Source organism: Saccopteryx bilineata, chromosome 3 (genome assembly GCF_036850765.1).
Source record: "Saccopteryx bilineata isolate mSacBil1 chromosome 3, mSacBil1_pri_phased_curated, whole genome shotgun sequence".
Classification (NCBI taxonomy): Eukaryota; Metazoa; Chordata; class Mammalia; order Chiroptera; family Emballonuridae; genus Saccopteryx; species Saccopteryx bilineata.
In genome coordinates this window covers 289,765,945-289,783,764 of record NC_089492.1, presented here as the reverse complement: position 1 = coordinate 289,783,764, position 17,820 = coordinate 289,765,945, and the positions used below count along the sequence as shown (strand labels likewise).

At 58.7% G+C, this 17,820-nt stretch overlaps 1 protein-coding gene across 4 annotated transcripts in view; it reads right to left on the bottom strand.

Moving 5' to 3' along the window:
- Positions 1-17,820, bottom strand: part of CHD5 (chromodomain helicase DNA binding protein 5) — a 61,875-nt gene that overhangs the window by 40,000 nt on the left and 4,055 nt on the right. For 3 of the 4 annotated variants that reach the window (XM_066270610.1, XM_066270609.1, XM_066270611.1), the window contains exons 2-6: positions 13,143-13,253; positions 11,016-11,143; positions 4,233-4,412; positions 1,885-2,003; positions 632-870 (exon numbers count right to left, since the gene is read on the bottom strand). In XM_066270610.1, coding sequence (XP_066126707.1) covers positions 632-870; positions 1,885-2,003; positions 4,233-4,412; positions 11,016-11,143; positions 13,143-13,253 — 777 coding nt within the window. The remainder of the gene's footprint in view (positions 1-631; positions 871-1,884; positions 2,004-4,232; positions 4,413-11,015; positions 11,144-13,142; positions 13,254-17,820) is intronic. The other variant, XM_066270612.1, reaches the window with a different exon arrangement.

Genomic DNA, 17,820 nt, shown 5'->3' with positions numbered 1-17,820 from the left:
CCTCCCCTCCCCCTTCCTCCATGCTCAAGTTGGAGGGGGCCAGAGCAAAACCCCCAAAGCTCTGAGCACCATCTCCCGCTCCTCCCCCAGCCTCTAAAGCAGTGGTAGTCAACCTGGTCCCTACCGCCCACTAGTGGGCATTCCAGCTTTCATGGTGGGCAGTAGCAGAGCAACCAAAGTATAAATAAAAAGATAGCTTTAACTATAGTAAGTTGTTTTATAAAGATTTATTCTGCCAAACTTAGTGAAAATCTGACAAAAAGTACTTGGTAAGTAATTATTATTATATGCTTTAACTTGCTGTTACTCTGCTTTATAAATTTTATAAAGTAAAGTTACTTCCCTACTTTATAAATTACCATTACTATGGAACTGGTGGGCGGTTAGAAAATTTTACTACTAACAGAGATACAAAAGTGGGTGGTAGGTATAAAAAGGTTGACTACCCCTGCTCTAAAGGGAGGCGGGACAGCAGCTTCAATGATGCTGCAATACAGCCGAGAAAGGCCAGGTGAGCCAAGGTCAACCAAGGCACTGGCTCCTTGACAGAGACCACCCCAGCTGGCCGAGGCCGCAGCGTCAGGAAGGGCTCCTGACAGCAGGCCAGGTGCCCATCCACCTGCAGCCTTACCCTTGCCCTCTTTGGTCTTGGCCTTGCGGATGGGCACAGGCGGGGGTGCCTGCTGGGGGCTGACCGCCAGCGGAGGGGCGATAGTGACCGTCTCCACAGCTGCAGCCACTGCCGCCGCGGCCGCTGCGGCCGAGCTGCCCTTGAAGGGGTTGTTGGCACTGAACTCCCGCCACTTGGCACCCAGGACAGTCATCATTTTGGACATGGGGATCTTCGGGTTCTTCTTGGCAATAAGTGGCCTGTGTGTGGGGAGAGGCAAGAGGGTGAGGGCAATGCCGTGGATGGGGTGAGACTGCCCGTGTGACCCCGGCAGGACCCACCCCTCCTCCCACACCTGGGACTGGGAACAACAGCTCCATCCGTGCTCCAGGTGGGGAAGAAGGACAGAAAGGCCAGGGAGGGGACAGGAGAAGACAAAGTTTGGGACTGCAGACCACCCCAAAATGCTCAAGTCCAGTGGTGGGATTCAGCCGGCTGACAGTGGTTTGGCAGAACCAATATGTAATTTTTTGTTGAGCTCAGTGAACCAGCTGTTAAAATGGCACTTGTCATCGGGGTTCTCTCTAGGGTGGGTGCCTGGGAAGCCCCCCAATGTGGAAACCACACATTTACATCCCTTACTCTTTTTTAACGTTCATCAGCACAACAGCGTATTCTAAGTGCCCGTAGTCATGTTCATTCGCCCACGGGTGAAAAGAATTGCAAGTGAGGATGCCAATCAAGAAGCAGTATGGGAATATCTTAAGTTTTATTGGTTTTTGTCAAGTATTATTTAATATTTTTATTAATATTTTAAAACTCTTATGACAATCTAGTTTTGTATACCTCTTTTATTGTTCTTATTTAAGTATTCAGTGTGTGAAATAATAAACTACCTTTAGGTATATCGTTTTTTATATACTTAAAACGGTCATTAGGGCAGAGAACCGGCTGTTAAATTACTTGAATCCCACCACTGCTCAAGTCCCTATGTATGTGGATGGCAATTTTCTAAATAACTGGGTTTCTAAAACCTGCAGGACCTGAGGAGCCAGAGAGAGGGGCCTGCAGCGGGTGCTGCTGTCTCCCCTGGCTGAGAGGGGCGTGAGGGCGTGAGGACCAGGACCGACCAGGACCACCAGGACCACCACCCCAGATGCAGAATGGGCAAGGGAAGCAGACCGTCTGCCAAAGTGTGCCTGACAGCCACACCCCACCCCAGGGGCTGGGCACCGTCCCTCCGCCCCCCCACGGATGCCTGCCCCCCAGCCCACCTGAGGAACTGGCTGAAGGCCTTGTAGTTGGTCAGCGTGTGGTAATCAGCCTCCGAGAACAGATAGTCCACGTCGTCCAGGCCCCACTCAGCCATGAGCTGCCCTGACGACTTGGGCTCCTACAGACACACAGGCCAGAGGTGAAATCAGAGGCGGGGTCCTTCTAATCAGCACCCCCAGCCCCAGGGCCCCCACCTAGGAGGCCTTGGAACAGGGAGAAGGGCAGGGATCGTACATGCAACTTAACAAGAGCGTTCTCAGCCACCACCAAAAGCGCCCTGAAACACCCCACCTGCAAACCCTTGATGGGGGTCCAGCTCAGATGTCCATTGATGGGGAGACAAGGCAAGGTGCCTGGGGGGGTTAATATGGGGCTGCGGGGAAGGCCGTGTGTGTGCCCAGGGCAGGCATAGTGGGGCTCCCTCTCTGGGAGGAATACGTTCGGGGAGTCTGGGCTCTGGGATAGAACAGCAGCCTAAAGGTGGGTTTTAGGAGCAGATGGCCCTGGGGGAGGGCAGCAGGCTCAAGGGCAGCCTAAGGCATGCTGGGGAGAAATAAGGCCACTCCAGGTTGTCCCCTGGCACAATCATGCAGGGACCCCAGAACGAACAGGCAATTGCCAGGTTCCAGAGCCAGCAGGGTGTGCCCTGGCCAGAGCAGGGGCACAGGACAATCCCAGGAGGGTCCTTCAGTTACTGCCTCACTTTCTAGGTGGGGGCACTGAAGCCCAGAGAGGCATGTGACTTCCCAAGGGCATACAGTGAGCTCATGAGACAGCTAGCCTCAGGTGACAGATCACAGGGTGGCCCTGAGTTGGCTAGGATGGGGTGAGGTGGGGTGCTGGCTATGAGCTTGGACCCTGGAGCCAGGAAGATGCTGGTTCTAATCTTGGCTCTGACACATGCTGACAGTGAGAGGTGGACGAACTACTTCACCTCTCTATGCCTCTGTTTCCCCATCTGTAAACTGGGACAACAGCACCTGCCTTACAGGAGGAGCTTGGAACAGGGCCCGATTTCTGGCTTGTTCCAAGTACCCCTGACCCAGCCCCATCCACTAACCCATTCTGCCAATCCACACACGCCACCCCAGGGCGCAGTCCTGGGCCACTCAAGAGCACATTGGGGCTCCAGTGTGGCCTGCTGTAGGACATAGGCCTGTCCCTCCTGCTGGATGGGGCCGTGAGTGGAAAAGAAGCCTTGAGCTGCCACTACGTCCATTCTCCGACGTGCCCAGAGCTTCCTGGCCACCTGTTCTCTGTGACACTTCGGAGGTGGAATCCCCTCTGGCACCCCATACAGCCCCTCTCGGGGGGTACACAGGCCTTGGCTCCCACCAGGATGCAGAGCAGCCTGTGAGCGTGCTGACAATGTTGTCACAGAATAACCCGCATCACTCTGTGGTTCCTCACTCAAAGTTGTCAGCCCCTCAGCTACAATCCCTCACAGATGGCTCACAACACACCTGCCACTGAGCAAAGTCCCCTCCAGGTGCAGGGACATCACCAGGGCTGCCTAGCATCAGGTGCTGACAGTCACCATTTCTGTCCCACCGAACAGCCACCGCACTAGTATTTACAGAGCACTTATCTCTAAATCCAGGCTCGCCCAAACTGAGCCTGGGAGCCTGGTCCTGGGTGGTCCTGGGTGACTGGAAGTCCTCTGCCCCCTGCCCAAGACCTGAGCCCAGAGCCCTTACCCTCGGACCACCCTCCCCTCCCGCAAGCCCCCGGGGTGTGGCTCATACACATCACTCCCCCGAGTCACAGGGAAGATGCTTTGCCCAGGGGAGCCCCAGGCCCTTCCTACAGCTTCCCTGGCAGGGCCAGGCCAGCTCAGTCCTGCAGGCTCACATGGGCAGGACTTCAGACCTGTGCTGAGGAACAAACTCCCCTCTACTCTAAGCCGAGCTGCCTGGCTGCTTCTCGCTGGCAAAGACTCCACTTCCTGATTGATTTTCCCAGATGGCTCCAAGTAAGAGGTTCCTGACAGTCCATTGGGCAGGACCACAGATAAGACATCCAAGAGCTGGACCACTTCCTCCTCAAGCTCCTAAACCTTGTCTGTTGTTATTTCACTGAGACTTGTGGCTACAGTATTTCTCATAAAAATGCAACCAACCTCCACATGTGTGCTCACACATACACACTCACACCTGCAGAGGGATCCACACCATTTGCCACCCGTGGGGAACAACGCTCTGGCCCTGTCACCCAGCAGACTAGAGCAGAAGACAGACAAGTGACAGCAGGAGGCTCCGCCCACCCCAGCACGAGGCTCCGCCCATCCCAGGAGGTTTGCCCTGTAGGAGCCCAGGGCTCCCCAGCCTGGCTCAACCTCAGGGGTTACCTTCAGGCACCCATCGTCATTGGCATCCTCATCGTCACCCTTCCTTTTTCGCTTGGCTTTCTTCTCCTTCTTGTCCTTGAGTTTTTTCTTCTTCTTTTTGTTAGGGGAGTAGTCACTGCCCTCACTCTCCGACTTCTCTTCCAGATCCTCTTCGTTTTCCGACAGCTCATCGTGGCTCCCCTGCAAAACAAAGGGGGACGGTGTGGGCAACAGGGGCCCAAGAAAACCTGGAGCCCGGGGCAGCAGGCCTGCCCTGAGAACGGCCTCCGGCACAGCCAGTCAGCCGTGCTTTCTAGATCATTCAGCGTCTGGCAGCGCAGGGCTCGGCATTAGAGCCAGCATGGTCAAGGGTCTCATCCTGACGGCCAGGCCACCGCTGTAAAGGAAGCCCAAGTCAGGCTTCCCTACTGGGCCAGCTCAGGGGCCACCTGCTGGGACCGCCCTGGGCTAAGCTCCAGTCAGAATCAGGATTTCTGTGGACTTTGGGATTTTAATGAGTCTTGTGTGATGGTGCTTGGACCCAGGAGCTCAAAGCAGAGGATGTGATCCGAAAAAGCAGAGTGCACCAGGTTCCAAAAAAGCTGAGTGCACCAGAGGAGCGGCAGGAGCCTCTGGCTCAGGCGCAGCTCGGAGCATCTACCTCTGGGCTCCATGTGCCTCCCGTGGAACTGCGTATGTCCAGTGCAAGCTGTGACCAGCACAGAGCACCACAGCCCAGCTTTACCTGCCTGTGGGCTCTCTGGAAGCTGCTGTGCACAAGCCCACCTTCCCCACACCTACACCCCCACCCTGACCACGGTGTCATAATGGGAGAGGTGGTCATTTAGGCAGCTCTTAAGCTTGGCTTCCTTGATTTAGTTCCCCTTCTATATAGGCACAAAATGGCCCATTTATATGGAAATAAGAGCATTTGCAGCCAGAGCCTCCCCACAAGAAGGCACTGCCCCTCGGAGAAAGCTGGGTGCTCTCAGCCTTTCCAGAGACATGCGAGCAGGCTGGCAACCTCTGCCAGCCCATCCTAGCTGGGTCTGCAGGAACAGAGGCTGGGCGCTGGTGCTCTGGTGACCAGCAGGGTCACCTGGTTGTTTACTATTTGCAAGGTGAGCAAAAAGAGGCAGGGAAGAGATGGAGGAGAACACGGGGAATTCCTGCAAGATGAATTCGGGAATGGCAAACGGAGACAGGCAGAAGGGGCGGTGGGGAGCGAGGGGCGTGGGAGGAAAGGGGAAGGAAAAGGGAAGAAGGGAAGAGGAAAGGGAAGGGACAGAGGAGGGAGAAGGAAAGGGAGCAGGTGAGATAGAGGAGAAGGAGGAGGAGGAGGGTGTGGAGAAGAGTGGGGTCTTCTGGAGAATCTGAAAGGCTGGTCCCTGGCCTTCATGACCTCGCTGTAAGGAGTTGAGTCTTCTCCCAGGAGGGAGGCGCTCCCTGAGATGCATCTGGGAAAGGACCCACCCACAGGCTCCCATACTCCCCGAACTCTCCCGGACACTCAGCTCCTGGGCTCAGCTCCTGGGCTCAGCTCTGGGCTCCCAGCTCCGGGCTCCCAGCTCCGGGCTCCCAGCTCTGGGCTCCCAGCTCTTAGCTCCCACATCGGGGCTCCCCACTGACTCCCAAACCATTGGTCCCCATTCAGGCACAAAGTCCGTGTGTGATGGCTGCCGATTGGCCAGCCTCTCCTCCTTTGCTGAGTCCTGGTGCTTCCCCAATACTGACTGGCCATGCCAAGCACCAGGGGCAGTGCAGGTCCAGGCTGCTGCCAGAGCCTGCCTGGGGCAGGACAGCCCGGCGATGGCTCCTGCTCCCAGGACTAACAGCTACAACGGCCAGCTGGGCCTCCGTTCTTCGGGGAGGTGGGGGTCAGGCAGGGATGCCCACTTCCCCCCAGGGTGCAGAGTTCAGCCAGCTTGGAGGAACCACACCCTTCGAGAGACCTGAGAGACAGATTCTATGCCAGCCCTCACCGCAGCAAAGGGAAAGACAGGAGGTGGGAAGGGTGCCATGGACTTCAGCACCACGGACAGAGGCTGCGGGACATAAGGGCCCAGGGCAGGCTCTCAGCTGCCCTGGGATGGACCCCACCATCCAGACCAGGGATGAGAGAGGAGGACCCAAGGTGGGTCCTGGGGAGGCTGCACAGCAGAGAATGCCTCAGAGCTCTGATCCCTGCTAGCACCCTGACCTCAGCTCCCTCATCTGCAGGACGGGGATGCCACAGGGTGATAAACGGCACAAAGGAGATGAAGTAAGAGAAGGCCTTAAACATTTTGAAATGAGAGCATCCCCACCCTGGCAGGTTGGCTCAGTGGTAGAACCAGCGTGTGGATGTCCCGGGTTTGATTCCCGGTCAGGGCACATAGGAGAAGTGACCATCTGCTTCTCCACCCCTCCTTTCCCTCTCTCCCTCTTTCACTCTCTCTTCCTCTCCCACAGCCATGGCTCAATTGGTTCAAACGAGTTGGCCTCAGGTGCTGAGGATGGCTCCACAGCCTCTGCCTCAGGAGCTAAAAAATGGCTCAGTTGCTGAGCAATGGAGCAACGCCCCAGATGGGCAGAGCATCGCCCTGTAGGGGGCTTGCCAGGTAGATCCTGGTCAGGGTGTACGCAGGAGTCTGTCTCTCTACCTCCCCTCCTCTCAGTAAAATATACATAAATAAATAATAGAACGAGAGTGTCCCCAGTACCTGGATGACAATCCCCAACTCTGCTTGGAAGCCAAAGATGCGCTAGGATGGGACACTGGAGAACACAACCACAGTGCAGACGGCCATATGATGCCATAGAGGGGCTGCTGTGGGCACACCTGGGGGGACGGGAACCTGCCACAGCTCACATGCAGAAGAGGCAAGGAGCGGCCAGCAGAGCTCCAAATGCAGAGCCCAGAAGGAGAGGGAGGGAGGGAAGCAGGCAGGCAGAAGGCCCCCTGCCAGGTGTTCGGGCCCAGCGGTCACTCCAGGACGACCTGGGAGAGCAAGAGGGAAAGACCTCCTCGAGGAAGGAGCTGGAGCTTCGGTAGGCTCCCTCACTTGCAGGCAGGGGAGACAGCTCCCCCTTTGTCACCCGCCCTGGGGAAAGGCCTGTGGTCCTCGCTGTGCCGCCCGGCCTCATCCCTCAACCTAATGAAGCTCACAGTTCCCAGGCCCACCCCCACCTGTGCCAGGATCTCATCCAAGCCCTGCTGCCCACACCCGGGGGTTGGTGGAAGGTAGGGATGCAGGACAAGTCTTTAGAGATTGCTTTTGCACTGGTACAATGTCTGTGTCCACAGCATACATCTGCACCCAGATGTTTGGACACTTCTAGACCTGAGCCTCCTTTTTTCTCCTCAAAATCTTTCCTTGAAGAGAAAGGATGAGGGGAAGGGCAGTCACTCATCAGTGGGACCTAGGGGAAGCCAGCCTCAGCCAGTGGCGATAAAGGAAGGAGGGACGGAGAACCACACAGGGGGTTGCAGGCCACGCCATGTTCAGGGGCAGAGGGGCAGGCACGGAACAAGGATGCCCCGGGACGCACCCCCCCCAGCCCTGAGCTATACCACGGGCTCCACACGTCCGGACAGCAGTTGGGTTTTGACCTTGACATGATCCTTGGGGCTGTGGCAGCTTTGGGCATGACTCTGGGGGACGCACTTGGTGTAGAAGGATCTTAGTGGACTTGAGGTAACCAACAGAATTCATTGGCAAAAGCTGCCTTGACCGCCACACCCAGGCTGTGTGGGGGAGCAGGCGGGAGGGGTCTCTGTCCTGAGCTCCAGGCCCACAGAGGACAGAGCATGTCACCACGGTAGACTGGGGGGGGGACCTGAGAGAGCGGTCCCTGCCTGCCCTTCCTCCTCCCCCAGCTCTGCAGATGTTTCTGGATCCAGGCCTCCCATCTCCCCCCCTCTCCCTCTCCGCTCATCACACACCACGTCTCGAAAAATTAGGCATTTAAACTCAAAGGGAAGGGCTCAGAAGAGTTGGGTCATTGGCGATTTGGGGTCCTTCAAGATTGATAGGGAAAAGGCATCAAATATGAGCCCTCCCCATTCACGACTGTTATAAACAGTTATAATTTAGCACTGAATAATTGGTTGCTATGGTAACCACTGCAGTACAGGTTGAAATCATTTCTCCCTCCTGCGCTGGGTTTGACAAGGAGCTTCATCTACATATGCTCAGGTTCTGGCCCTCGTCCGGTTATTCTATGTAAATCAGAATCCAGACCTGCCGCCTGTCTCCTCCCGGCCCCCAACAAGCGGGCGTGTGTGTGTGCGTGCGCGCGCGCGAACACAACACACACACACACACACACAGAAACAACACCGCTGCCCCTGCCCACCGCCTGGCCTGGGGCTGCCTGGCTGGACATGGAGGGGTGCAAAGGTTGCAATTCCCTTCCCCACTTGCTGAAGACTCAGGTCTATGGGTAGGCGGAAGGGGCGTGGGCACACAGCCACCAGCCTCTGGCCACAGCATGCTCCAGACCCTCTAAGATGAGCCAGTTGGCCAAGCCAGACTCTCAGGAATGCAGAGGAGGGGGCAGCAATGTCACAAGCATCGCCCTGGGGGCCTGTCTGAAACCTCCTGGCCACCCTGCCTCCACCCTGATATCAGGGGAGAGAGAGACTGTGAGGAAGAGGGGAGGGAGAGAGGATGAGAGGGAGAGGGAGGGGGGAGTGAGGAGAGGGAGGAAATGAAGAGAGAAGAGGGCAAGGGAGACATCAGACACAAGAGATGGTGGCGGCGGAGGCCCAACTGAGGGAGAGGAACAGCGAAGATGGCAGACGGAAAGACAGACCAACCCGAGCCAGAGAGCCAGGCACAGAGACAGAAACGTGTTCAGGTGCTTCCAGAAGAAGAGAGACCTGAGTGATCATGGCTTGGGTATGGGGGGGGACACCAGCCCTCCCTGACCTTAGAGGCCAGCAGCCCCCACATCCCCACTGCCGAGCTCTCTCCACCCCAGCCACCAGCCTACCATGTCCAGACGCTGCCCACCTCTAACCTCCTTCCCGGCCGGGACCATGGGGAGGGGCCTGCTGACCCTGGGGCCTGCCTAGGGCCCAGGGCTGGGAGAGGCAGAACGGGGTACCCACAGGCCCATGCCCCCCCATGGTCCCTAATGCGCATTTGGGAACTAGGGAGACCAGCCTGAAGGCCTGAGACCAAGGACCAGACAGCATGCCCTGTCCAGACCGAGCCTCTGCCCAGTCCCACAAAAGAAGCTGCCGGAGAGAAAACACTCAGGAGGAGAGAGGGGTGCCAAAGGCCCTGCCCTGGACTACTGCACCCCGGGACCCCGATTCCACCGCCACCCCAACACACGCGGGGCCTTGGGTACAATGAGGGCAATAGTGGCGGCAGAACACAACTTCGACCAGGAAGTCGGCCCCTGCATCCCCGGGCCCCGCCAGCCAGCCTCTGCCCACAGGACAGATCTGCAGGGCCAAGGTGAGGTCATCAGAGGTCGGATGGGGACCAGGACACAAGCTAGGGTAGGCGTTGCCGTCCACACTGACACCATGGACGCCCCCACGTGCCGCCAGCCCTCACTGCAGCACCCTCACATGAAGGTGCCCTGTTGGTCCACATCTGATTTGCCCCCAAAACAAGCAAAGGAGGTGGACGGGTGATGACACACACACCCCCCGCCCCGCACTACAGACAGAAGCGAGGTTCGGGCAGGTGCAGGCAGGGGCTTCAGAGACAGATTCTCGCCTGCCCACCTGCATGGCCCTCTGTTCTCAGAGCTCTCTGTGCAAAGCCTTCCAGAGACTCCATGTCACTCAGGGGACAGGTGAGAGGCCTGCTTGGCCTTGAGTCCCTCACACCAGCCCCAGAACACCTGCACCCTCAGCCTGGAAGGTGCTGCCCCCTCCAATCCTCCCTCTGAGTCAGAAGGCCACGGTCCCAGAGCCACCAAGGGTTCCTGCACCTCCCACCGCCTCTTCTGGGCCTGTCCCCTGCAAGGCTGGACCAGGTAGGCTACCCCTGGGCAGGTGGGCTGGCGGAGAGCCAGGTCAGGGGGGCAGCACTGGACAGGGCTGACCGCCCCTAGGGCCAAATATCTGTGGTCACAGTGTGACCCTAGGCAAGTCTGTCTCTGAGCCTCCACACTCCCTCATCTGTAACGTGGGTTTACACCACCACTTCCCCACAGGGCCACCTGGAGGACCAAGGAGGATGCCCAAAGAGGTGGACAGCTGGCACCTGGTGAGACAGGAGCTGTCACACTGTCTTGTCACCATCCCTACTCGTCCAAGTGGGAAGGGCTGTGAGCGGCAGGTCGGCCTCAGCTCTCCCACCTGCCCAGTGGCGACAACCACCCCACCCCACCAACTCCAAGGCTGACCTGAGGATGAAGGGAGTCCATATGGAACAATCTGGAAATGAGGCCACAGACATCAACGCACGTCTCAGAGGGGACCTCGTCCCATACTGGGGACTGTGACTCTTCCTCTCCCTTATTTCATTTTTATCAGCATTCCAACTTGACAGATTGAAAGCAGCTTCCCAGAGGGACAGAGGTGTGCCATCCAGAGGAAAGGGACAGACAGGAGGCAGGGGACCCACGGTGCAGGCAGGAATGTGGGTCCTTGGGCCAAGGGGTATGCTAGGGACCAATGCTAGGGACCGTCATCACGGTCCAGGACAGCCACGCTGGCTAAAGAACAAATGACCCCTGACACACAATTCACCCAGACTCAAATCCCGGCAGCCACCCTGGGGGTGGGGAGCCCAGGCTGGCTCTACAGGCCCCCGGCAGCCACCCAGCCTGAGCGTGCCCGGCCCCAGCCTCACGCACCTCCTTCTTCTTCCGCTTCCCCTTGGACCTGTTCTCCGGAAGCTTCTTGGGTTTCTTCTTCTTGGGAAGGCTCACAGGTTCCTCAGGGAAAAAGTCCTCAAAGCCTCCAAGGCCACCATCTTCTTCTTCTGGAGGGATCAGAAGGGGGGGTGTTACTCGGCCACTTCCCCTCCGGGGACCCCGAGAGACACAGAGCAGGGGGCAGGGCCTTCTGGGGCAGCCAGCTCCTCTGTCTCCAACCCTGCCAGGTGACAGCCACCAGGCATCCCCAGCTGCACCCTGAGAGCTGGCAGCCGTAGCTGCCGGGCTGATAACCTGACAGTTCTGTCACCCTGCCCAGCCCCTCCCAGCCCCACAGACCGAGTGAGTGGAAGCCTAGCTCTGGTGGGCCTCTCCCCCGTCACGAGAAAAATGGGATGTTGTGACCACCACGCCCCCCAGCCCCTGTAGGACAGTGCCCAGGCAGCCTGGTGCTGAGACAAAGTGGGCGACTCTTAGGACACCTGGTGGGTGTGGCTACCCAAGGAGAAAGCAGACCACAGGAGCACAAAGCCATCTCCGCCCCCCAGAGCCCCGCAGTGTGGCCCGGAGGGAGCTCATGAATGCACGGCAACACAGAGGTCACATCACCCAGAACCACGGGGTGCTGGGCCGCCAGTGCCTGGGGGTTTGGGGGAGAGGCCACCCAGGAGGGTGCCAGGGCCCTTTAATGGGGAATCATGGACCGTGCTGCCTCTCTCCCCCACGCACTCACACAGGTACGCCCCTGGCACACCAATGCAGGTATACACACACACACTCAGTCACACCCACACAGGTATATACACCTCCAGTCATGCCAATGCAGATATACACACATACACTCAGTCACACCCACATAGGTACAGCCCCCTGTCACACCCACACAGGTATATACACCTCCAGTCACACCAATGTAGGTATACACACATACACTCAGTCACACCCACATAGGTACAGCCCCCTGTCACACCCACATGGGTGCACCTCCATCACACCCACACAGATATATACACCTCCAGTCACACCCACCCGGGTTCACCCCCATCACACCAGTGTAGAGGTATACATACACCCACAGTCACACCCACACAAGTACATCCCCTTAGTCACCTTCACAGAGGTATACACACCCAATGTCACACCCACACAGGTACACCCCCCATCACACCAACACAAGCATACCCTCAGTCACACACACACACACACACACACACACACACACACACCCTGTCACACCCAGACAGGCAGCGAGCCCCTAGTGTCCAGGGACCAGACATGGGCCATGGAGGGCAGGGCAGGGCAGGGAGGGACCTCCTGGGGGTGAGCATGGCAAGAAGCCACTGCAACCGTGAGCACCCTGAAGGGAAAACAAGCTGTGCCCCCAGGGCCCAGGGAGCCGGGCCAGGTGCGGCAGGACCGCCAGAGCTCCAAGCAGCCAGAGGCCTGGGGCAAAGCCGGCCTGTCCTACACAGTCCCCGCCCTGCTCCACAAGCACCCAGGGGGGCAAAGAAGAGAGCCACCCGGGCTGCCAGGGGCACAACGGGGCATTTCACAAGTGTAAGGCCTGCCACCCAGGAGGCCCTGAGGACGGGTGCAGTCCCAGGGCCACCGGGAGACTCTCTGGGAAAGGGGAATCAACCCAGGAAACTTCTACTCTTGAGGCTGCTCCCCTGTCAGACCCACACTCCAGAGATGCTGGGACACAAGTGTGCACACCCAGGACACACCCACATCTAGCCCCCCCACCCGGACCCTTTCCTGCACACAGCCACTCCTCCGCCCCTGTCTGGGACACCCCCACCCTGGGTCTCGGGGCTCCCACGGCCACACTCTGGGTGCAGCTAGAGGGTGCTGGTCACTGTAGGGGCTCAGTGAACGCCCCTCCCACACCCACGGCCCCACAGGGCTGGCTCCCACACAACTCACCCCTACCAGGGGAAGGTGGGGCCGCACCACCGTCTGGGCCACCCTCTGCACCGGGGCCCCCCTCCAGGGTGGCCCAGGGCCCTGCTGTCTCCCCACCCAGGGCGCAGGTCCCCTCCCTGTCTGGGACAGCCAGCCCCAGGGCCCTATCCCAGCCCCTTCCCCATCCTGCTGGGCACAGACCTGGAGAGAAGCAGACTCCAGGCAGGACGGGGAGCTGTTCCAGAGGCGGCGGCCTGAGCAGGGCCTGCGTGCCAGCCATCCTGGGGGACCCGCTCAGCCAGCTTGGCGGTCCTGACCAGCAGAGAAGGGCACTGCTGAGGACAGGGCCATGTGCAAGGCAACAGCTGCTGTGGCCTGGGCCCAGGCGAGGGGGCGCAGGTCCGGCAGTGAGGGGCGGGCCCTACGCTGGGTTCATGTGGGCAGGCCTTGCTCGAATCAGGGCAGGCGGAGGCTGGACAGGGACCCTGTGTACCCCAGCCAGCCATGATGTGGGAGGGGCAGAGACTTTTCAGGCCAGTTGAAAACGTGCATGGGGACCCCCAGAATCGTCTTGGAGCAGAGAAGTCTGGGGGGCCCTGACGGGGCTGGCTGGGAGCCAGGCTGAGACTCAGATGCCTGTCCACACCTGCTCACTCCCGGGGCTGCCTCCGCTCCCCACGCGGCAGGGAGACTGAGACCGCCTGGGCAGAGCCACCCCCGCGCCCAGGCGCTGCCCAGCACCTTATGTAACGCACTCAGGCTGATGCAATCCAGAGGGGGCCTCTCCCTCCGCCTCTGGCCACCTCCCGATGCCCCTGTCCCTTCCGCAGGGTGGTCCCCAGACTGAGAAGGCCGGCCCAGTGCACAGTCACTGGCTAACCAGCAGAACAGAGGAGACGCACAGGTGGCTGCAGGAGGTTCTAGAAGGAAGACTGTGACGTGTGGGGGGCTGCACCCAGCCCTGCCCGGGGAGGAGGCAGCCCACTCTAGCCCTAATCCACGCCCAAAACAAGCCTCAGAGGATAAGGCCTAAACCCTCGGCCCAAGGGCAGCCCTGTCCTCCATGCCTGAAGACCTCAAGGCCCAGGCCCCTCTGCCTAATTAAACCCCTCCTCCAAGAACATTCCAGGGCTGTCACCTAAAGATGGGGACCCCACCCGGGGACCCCACCCTGCCATCCCCATCTCAGAAGGACTCTTCCTCTCCCCTCACAGCGTCTGGTGGCCCAGAGGACAACCCAGGGCAGAACTTCGGGGACACTGCCCCCCCCAACCTTCCAATGCCCACGCAGCCCGCCTTCCCTGCAGCCCCCCCCTCCCACTGCCTCCCTCTCCTGCCGGAGCTCTGAGCTAAAACCAAACCTGGGGACTCACCCAAGCAACCCTTCCCTGCACCCAACACCCCTCCGAAGCCCTGGCCCGGGCCCTGTCCCCGGGGCACACAGCCGGAGGTATGGAGGGATCCCGCTCACCCAGGGTGAAGGCCCGGGCCCTGTCCCCGGGGCACACAGCCGGAGGTATGGAGGGATCCCGCTCACCCAGGGTGAAGGCCCGGGCCCTGTCCCCGGGGCACACAGCCGGAGGTATGGTGGGATCCCGCTCACCCAGGGTGAAGGCCCGGGGGTAGGGGGGGAGAGAACTCTGTGTCCTGCTAGCTCCTGGCTGCCCCACAGCTGCCCGGCCAGGCCCTAGCACACCAGCCCTGCCCCTCCACGCCCAAGGCTTCATCGATCCAAGACAGGCTATAATTAGAACCCATTAGCCTTGTTAGCTCTCCTACCTGCTGGGCTCCCCAGTCAGAGCAGGCCTGGGGAGAGGGCAGGGTTGGGGGGATGGACAGGAGGGAGACCAGTGGGCAGGGAATCTGCCAGGGCAATGGGGAGTACTGCTTTTTCCTAGTTCACCCCCAGCCCCTCACCATCTCCCCGCACAGGCTGCAGCCCAGGGCACCACGACGTAATGCTGGAAGTTCCCGCACATCACCTGTGCCAGGCAAAGCAGCTAGCGGACATGGATTTATAGTAGCTACACAGCGACCTGGGAGGTGGTACTACTATTACCCCCACACGTGCAGATGGGCAAACTGAGGCTCCCGGGACCACCTCACTTGCCCACATCTCAGTTCCACAGCTGGGCAGGTGACAGCGCCAGAGCAGTACCGACCCTGCCCCTCCCTCCAGGCGTGGGACCCTCCCAGAGTGTAGACTGTCCCCAATGTTTACTTAAGAAGCCCTCTAAGCCCTGGCCGGTTGGCTCAGCGGTAGAGCCTCGGCCTAGCGTGCGGAGGACCCGGGTTCGATTCCCGGCCAGGGCACACAGGAGAAGCGCCCATTTGCTTCTCCACCCCTCCGCCGTGCTTTCCTCTCTGTCTCTCTCTTCCCCTCCCGCAGCCAAGGCTCCATTGGAGCAAAGATGGCCCGGGCGCTGGGCATAGCTCTGTGGCCTCTGCCTCAGGCACTAGAGTGGCTCTGGTCGCAACATGGCGACGCCCAGGATGGGCAGAGCATCGCCCCCTGGTGGGCAGAGCGTCGCCCCTGGTGGGCGTGCCGGGTGGATCCCGGTAGGGCGCATGCGGGAGTCTGTCTGCTGTCTCTCCCTGTTTCCAGCTTAAGAAAAAAAAAAAAAAAAAGAAGCCCTCTAACACTTAACCAGCATGGTCCATGTGCCAAGGTTGAGGACACTGAGGTGGCTCAGGCTACCCTCTGGCCTAGAAGTTCATACAGGTCCCTCAGGGGCAGTAGGGCTAGTCCACACAAGTCCCCAGGCGGACCCCACAGATTATGCTCTGACCAGCTCCGCCCCCCTCCTCCCAGAGGGACAGCAGCAGATCCCAGCCCAGGGGCAAGAACGCAGCCCCCCAGGGAGCTCTGTGAACACAACGTGATCAGAGCAAAAGTCCGACATATGGCTGCAGTCAGGAAAGTCAAGTCATCTGATCCGGGGTGGTCCAAGGATTTGGGGCCGCCGAGTCAGGAGCCAGGACAAGAGCTCCCTCACCAGGGTCCAGAAAGGACAGCAAATCTAACAGTGATGGGGACCCATCTCAACATCCTCCACCATCCTCTCCAGAACTGGTGAGAGGGGCTCCTTCCATTCCCCACCCACAACCCAGCACCAAGCAGGGCACAAGACCACTGGCAGCCATCTCAACATCCTCCACCATCCTCTCCAGAACTGGCGAGAGGGGCTCCTTCCATTCCCCACCCACAACCCAGCACCAAGCAGGGCACAAGACCACTGGCAGCCATCTCAACATCCTCCACCATCCTCTCCAGAACTGGCGAGAGGGGCTCCTTCCATTCCCCACCCACAACCCAGCACCAAGCAGGGCACAAGACCACCGGCGGCCAAGAGGGACAGGGGAGCGCAGGCTGCAACCCACAGCCCCCTTCTCAGCAGGGTCACCCCACTGCACTCATCCCTATCCTTACAATAGGTCTATTACTGCCTTTCTCGTGGGTGATGGAAAATCTGAAACTTGGAGTGGAAAGTGACCATGCAAGGCCCAGAGGTGCCTGGCAATGGCTGGCAGGCACTAGGGAGTCCCCAAGGTGTTTAGGACAGAGGTAGCAAAGGGGTGGGGGTGGAGGGCAGAGGGTGAACGGTCTCTGGTTCAGGCACTGCTGGACCAGGAGTTCTCAGGGCTATGTGAGGGCTGGTCAAGACTAGGTTCCCATCAGTCCGTGGAGCGCCCCCCCCCCCACATCACAGGCCCTCTGCTGATAATGGGGGGACAGTATTTCCACCCAAGACAGGATTAATAATTTATTGATGACGTTTAACAAAACCCAGACATCACCTCATTGGCATCTCATCAGAGAGAGCGCCAGACTGAAGCACTGTGAGCAGGCAGGTGGGGGTGGGACTGGGAATAGGGGAGGCTTTACCGTAAGGGACGGAGGGCAGTGGGAGTGGTGATGGGGGAGGCTGGGGGCCCAGCACAAGCGGGGGACATGCAAACCCAGAGCACTGGCAGAGAGGAGGAGGAGGAAAGAGAGGCGCAGAGGGAGGAAATGGAGTGACACTCCAGGAGGGCCAGGGAGAGACACGGACAAAAGAATAAGAGAGAGGGACAGCCAATGACTCAGAAAAGACAGACTGGCAGATTTAGAGACAGACAGGGCTCGACGTGAGGACAGAGTGAGGGAGAAAGAAATTAGGACAGAGCCAAAGAGATAAGGTGGGAAGTCTCAAAGTTTGACCTGTAAAAGCCCCAGAAAGTTAGACACTACACACTGTACCCAGTACCTCGCTCAGGGAAGATAATCTCAAGATCTGTGCTGGGTGGATGGAGGGATGGATGGATGGGTAGATGGATAGAGGGTAGGATGCATGGATGGACAAATAGAGAGTGGGCAGGAAGGAAGGAGGGAAGAAAAGAAGGAAGGGAGGGAGGGAGGGGAGATGGAAGGAAGGAGAGATGGAAGGAGCAATGGAAGGAAGGATGGATGGAAGGAAGGATGGATAGAAGGATGGAAGGAAGGATGAAAGGATGGATGGATGGATGGATGGATGGAGAGAGTGATTAGGATGTATTATACATAAATGGAAGGATAGAATCGCTGAATGGTGGTGGATGGATGGATAGTGGATGGCAAGTGGGTAGGGTGGATAGATGGATTGAAAGTAAGTTGGATAGATGGCTGGTGGGTGGAGAGTGGATTGTTGATTAGTTTTATGGTTGGACGGGAAGATGTCTAGTTAGAAGAGTGACACATGGTGGGTAGATTAATAGATGGGTGGGTGACTGAATGAACTGATGACATGCTGGATGGATCTTAGTCGCTGATCAATTCAGAGTGAGGTAAATAGTCCACAGGCCAGGCCACTGAGCAAATTGTGCTGGTCCTTTTGCCTCCCTCCTCCCAGCAGAGTATTAA